We start from the raw sequence: 5,207 nt of genomic DNA on the forward strand, positions 1-5,207 counted from the left end.
ATTCGAAAATTCTACCAAATCCCGGCAATCATTCATCGACCGACATTTAGGTTAATTAGAGCAATTGTTGATGGAACAAACCAGCTACTACGAGCACTTCCTGGTTTAGGTGTTTCTGTCACCAATTGGGATATAATGGTAGAATTCATTGTTTTGTCTAAACTAGACGAAGAGACTCGAAGCGATTGGAAACAAAAAATCGGGAGGAGACAAAATATCCCGGTCAACGAATTATTGGAATTTTTGGAAACAAAGGCAATTGAAATTCAACCAAACCAAAGCGAGAAACTAAGCCAAATGCTACGCCAAGGGGGCAGTGGCAGTGGCCGAATGAGGGAACCAAGAAAGATTTTCCAGATTACAGAAAATCAGGAAGAAAAAACACCAACCAAGCGAGAATGCCCTTTATGCAAGGGGAATCATCAAATTTGGCAATGCAACAAATTTAAAGCTGAATGCGCGAAAGTAAGAACCGAAATAATGAGGTCACTAAAATCATGCTTCAAATGTTTGTTGAAGCATCAAATTGGAAGTTGTAACGCAGAGGACTGCGCATACTGTGGAGGACCCCATCATATCATGCTTTGCTATAAGAGGGAAAATGATTGGGAAAATAAGGGAGCAAAACCAAAACCACCAAGAGATCCGAAATTAACTATAAAGCCAAAGGGAGGCAAGCAAATACATCATGTTCAGCCGAAAACTTCAAAACAAGTTACGCCACGAGAAAGTGACGACTGGGACAACGACTGGACTGCAACTGAGATAAAAAACTAGAACGCAAGGGAAATTCACAAAGGGAGCGGTATGGGGTCATCTTAGGAACAGCAAAAATTGTAATCTTAAGCGACAATGGAATGGTAATTCCAGCAAGGGCACTGTGTGATAACGGATCACAAGTAAATTTGGTAACAATTTCTATCATACAACAAATGAATATAAAAACGACATCAGAAAAAATCACTTTCACTGGAGTAGGAGGAAATACATTGGGATCATCAATGGGAGAGGTTACTTTAAGGATTAAATTAAGAAACGGGAAATGTATAACTGATAAATTTCATGTTGTTAAAAGTATAACCACTTATCAACCAAGAAATACGACCCCAAAATGGACTAATTTAATCGGGAAATTAGCTGACGAAAATTATACGCAGTTGGGAAAAATTAATGTCCTTTTCGGGGTTGGATTCTGGATAAAAATCTTAGAACCTAAGTTACTTAAATTAGAAAATAATTTAACCATAGCCCAGAAAACAAAACTCGGTTATGTAATATTTGAAACGAAAAAAGATCCATATAAAAATGAGTATCCATACATCGGATCGGTTCTAGAGGGCACCTCAATAAAGCAATTATTGGATCAAATCAAAAAATTTTGGGAGGTGGAGGAAATTTCTTTGGAGAAGAAACGAACACTTGAGGAAGAAAAGTGTGAGGAAATCTTTATAAATGGGCATTCAAGGGATAAAACAGGGAGATACATAGTAAGAATGCCATTTAATGAAAAGATCCAGAAGTTGGGATACTCGAAGAAAAGTGCTCTCCATCAATTCTTCAAAATGGAATATAGGATGAAAAGAAATCCAGAATTTGGAGATAAATATCGGTTATTCATGTCTGAATATGAGGCACTGGGCCATATGCAACGCATTTCTGAAGAAGGCGAATCGGGTTACTACACCCCACACCACGGAGTACTATCATCGGAAAAGTTTCGTGTAGTTTTTAACGCATCCTCCAAAACCTCAACAGGGATAACATTAAATGAATGTCAACTAACGGGAGAGAAATTACAATCAGATCTACAAATGATTCTACTAAATTTTAGAAAATATCGGTTTGGTATAACAGCCGATATTGAGAAAATGTATCGGCAAATTTTGGTACATCCATCCGAGAGAAAGTTCCAGAAAATACTCTGGAGAGCCAAAGAAGGAGATCCAATTGGGGTATTTGAATTAAAAACAGTAACATATGGACATACATGTGCACCTCATTGTGCAATTCGAACGCTAATACAATGCGCAATTGATCATGAGGAAAAATATCCAAGGGCTGCCCAACTAGTTAAATCCTGCTTCTATGTCGACGACTTCCTAGGGGGAGGAGACTCATTGGAAGAGGTAAGGGAAATTAAAAACGAAGTAACCGCCTTATTAGGATTAGGGAAGTTACCAATAATAAAATGGAAAACAAACGGGAAATTTGAAGAAAAATTCGAAATAAAAGAAAAGGACCAATCATCAGTATTGGGTCTATATTGGGATATGAAAACGGATCGTTTTTCCTTCAAATTCAAGGCAGAAAAAGAAGAAGAACTCATATGGACCAAGAGGAAAATCTTATCCAGAATCGGTCAATTGTATGATCCAAATGGATATTTGGGACCGGTCATAATGAAAGGAAAAATGATAATTCAAGAATTGTGGAAGGATAAAAAGGACTGGGATGAACATATTTCCGGAAGTATAAAGAAAAGCTGGAATTTATTCAATGACGACTTAAAGAACGTGAACTTGATATCGATAAATCGATGGCTGCAAACAAGTAGCCAAGGAAAAATGGAGTTGCATGGGTTCTGTGATGCTTCCGAAAAGGGATACGGTGTAGGCATTTATGTCAGAACAAAGGGAAAGGAAGGATACCAAACCGAAATTCTAATTTCAAAATCAAGAGTAGCACCGTTGAAAATCTTATCCATTCCGCGTTTAGAATTATGCAGTGCCAGCATCCTAATGAATGCAATAGAAATGATTTATCCCATTTTTTCGAAGGAGGTAATTGGAATTTACTGCTGGACGGATTCAATGATTACTTTACAATGGATTAAGAAAGAATCATCAACACTGAAAACGTTTGTGGCCAATCGAGTTGCAAATATTCAAAATACAACAGAGAAATTAAAGATAAATTGGAATTGGGTTATGGGAAAGGAAAATCCAGCTGATTTAATTTCACGCGGAACAACCGTTTTGGAATTAAAGGATGAGAAAAAATGGTGGAAAGGTCCAGATTGGTTAACTACGGCCAAAGATAAGTGGCCTGAGCAACCAGAAATGGTAATTAAAAACGAAATCCAAGAATTTCAAAAGGAATTTAAGACAATCCATTTAATAAACACTGAAACCCGAAATGAATTAACTAAAGGGAAATGGTTTAAATTTAAAACGTATAGCCAAAAAGAATTTTCACTCTTGGACTCTTACAGCAAGATGAAAACTTTGGTTCGAGTGACTGCTACCATCTTTAAAGCAATTGAGAAATTCAAAAATCCAAGGATGAACAAAATTGGATTGGATTTACAAAGAGCAGAAAACTATTTGATTCAAATAGATCAACAAAGGGACTTTACCAAGGAGTTGGAATCAATAAAAAATGGGAACCTAAAAATGATTAAAAATTTAGTGATAATGTGGGACAAGCAGGATAAATTTATTCGTATTGATGGGAGAGTACGAAGTGAGAATCTCACTAGGAACGAACAGTTTCCTATTCTCCTTAGTGGAGAAAGCACATTGGCAAAAATTTTAATTCGAGAAGCACATCTTAAAACGATGCATGGTGGAAATCAATTAACCCTTCAATACCTACGGAGAAAATTTTGGATCATGAATGCGAAAAGGTTAATTAAGGGAATTTTGAGGAAATGTCCAATTTGCTTCAAAATGAGAATGAAAACATCTGAGCAATTGATGGCATCATTACCAACGTACCGTACAACGCCATCTAAACCATTTAGCAACGTTGGAGTGGATTATTCCGGTCCAATACTATTGAGGTCAACATTGGGTCGATTACCCAAACTAACGAAGGCATGGATAGCCGTATTTGTTTGTCTAGTAACTAGAGCAATCCATTTGGAACTGGTGAGTGACGCGACAACCGAAGCCTTTATAGCAGCACTCAGAAGGATGATATCACGCAGGGGAACAGTCACCCAAGTGGTCAGCGATAATGGAAGCAATCTGGTCGGGGCCCATAACTACATCCGGAACATTTTCGATAGTATTCAAAATAATACGGAAAGACTAGAAGGAGAATTCAATCTAAAATGGAACTTTATAACACCGAGAGCACCTCATCAAGGGGGAATTTATGAGGCAGCGGTAAAATCGATGAAACATCATCTAACAAGGGTCATAGGAGAAACAACGTTAACATTTGAGGAATACGCAACACTTCTAAGCCAAGTAGAAGCGTGCGTTAACTCAAGACCGTTATATGCATTAAGTGATGACCCAACATCACTCAACGCATTAACACCTGCACATTTTTTAATCGGAGAAGCATTAATACAACTCCCCGACGAGGACGACTATAGGGAAACACCAATAAATCGACTCACCAGATGGAATCATATTCAAAAAATGACCCAAAACTTTTGGGACAGATGGCAAAGTGAATATGTTGGGACCCTCACAAATAGAAGTAAATGGCTGAAAGAAAATCGCAATATTACAACAGGAGATCTAGTTATTTTAAAGGATGAAAATACACCTCCTGTCAAATGGAAAATGGGACGAATCCAAGAAGTACTCTACGGACAGGATGGCCTAGTAAGAAACGTTGTAGTTCGAACAGCCACAGGAGTCTATAAGCGGCCTATCGTCAAAATTGGAGTACTCATTCAAGCCGAAAAGGAAGCTGCGCTATAAAACAAAAAGAGTTTTTTTTTTTAAAGGGAAATTAAACAAGTCAATATTTTCTTTTCTTTCAAAAATAGCATACAAAACCAAGAAGATGCATTCTGCAACTGTGTAAATAAATACACTGTTTAGATAAATTTGGTATAAAAGGAACAACACGATACAAGGGACACCAGTTGCAATTTAAAAGGCTTCATTAAAAAAAAAAAAAAAAAATAATAATAATCGTTAAAATGTCAAGTACGTTTCATATGGTGCTAAGAAGTGAAACAAAAAGGTTACGGATAGTGGAACAAGGTGAACCTTCCAGCCCTCAGCCAGTCATAATATTGGAACAACCAACCAAAAGCGAAGACTCGAGCTCTCATCAGGTAGAACAGGGCGAAAACTCCAGTCATAATCAGGAACCAATTGAAATAGTAAACCAACCAACCACTAGCGCAAATAACCAGATAAAAGGCCTATTCAATAAGGACGAAGAAACAATATTAATTAAAAGGTACAGGGCAGAAAGAAAAGCCGAACAACGTTGTGCCAAGGTGAAAAATCTGCTAATCA

The 5,207-nt window shown here is 37.3% G+C and overlaps 1 protein-coding gene across 1 annotated transcript; it reads left to right on the forward strand.

The window, feature by feature from the left end:
* Positions 1–1,001: 1,001 nt before the first annotated feature.
* On the forward strand, positions 1,002–4,658 carry LOC116351270. The gene is made up of 2 exons (XM_031783350.1): positions 1,002–2,126; positions 2,304–4,658. The coding sequence occupies exons 1-2, from the start codon at positions 1,002–1,004 to the stop codon at positions 4,656–4,658; spliced, it is 3,480 nt and encodes a 1,159-aa protein (XP_031639210.1).
* Positions 4,659–5,207: the final 549 nt, after the last annotated feature.

Source organism: Contarinia nasturtii, unplaced genomic scaffold (assembly GCF_009176525.2).
Source record: "Contarinia nasturtii isolate CC-2019 unplaced genomic scaffold, AAFC_CNas_1.1 Cnas_scaffold_5081, whole genome shotgun sequence".
NCBI lineage: Eukaryota > Metazoa > Arthropoda > Insecta > Diptera > Cecidomyiidae > Contarinia > Contarinia nasturtii.

Excerpts from the sequence above, each read along its gene's own strand:
- LOC116351270 (XM_031783350.1), top strand. The coding sequence starts at position 1,002 with ATGGGAGAGGTTACTTTAAGGATTAAATTAAGAAACGGGAAATGTATA. Across the intron at positions 2,127-2,303 it reads GAGGAGACTCATTGGAAGAG|GCAGAAAAAGAAGAAGAACT; the intron begins GTAAGGGAAATT and ends TTCAAATTCAAG.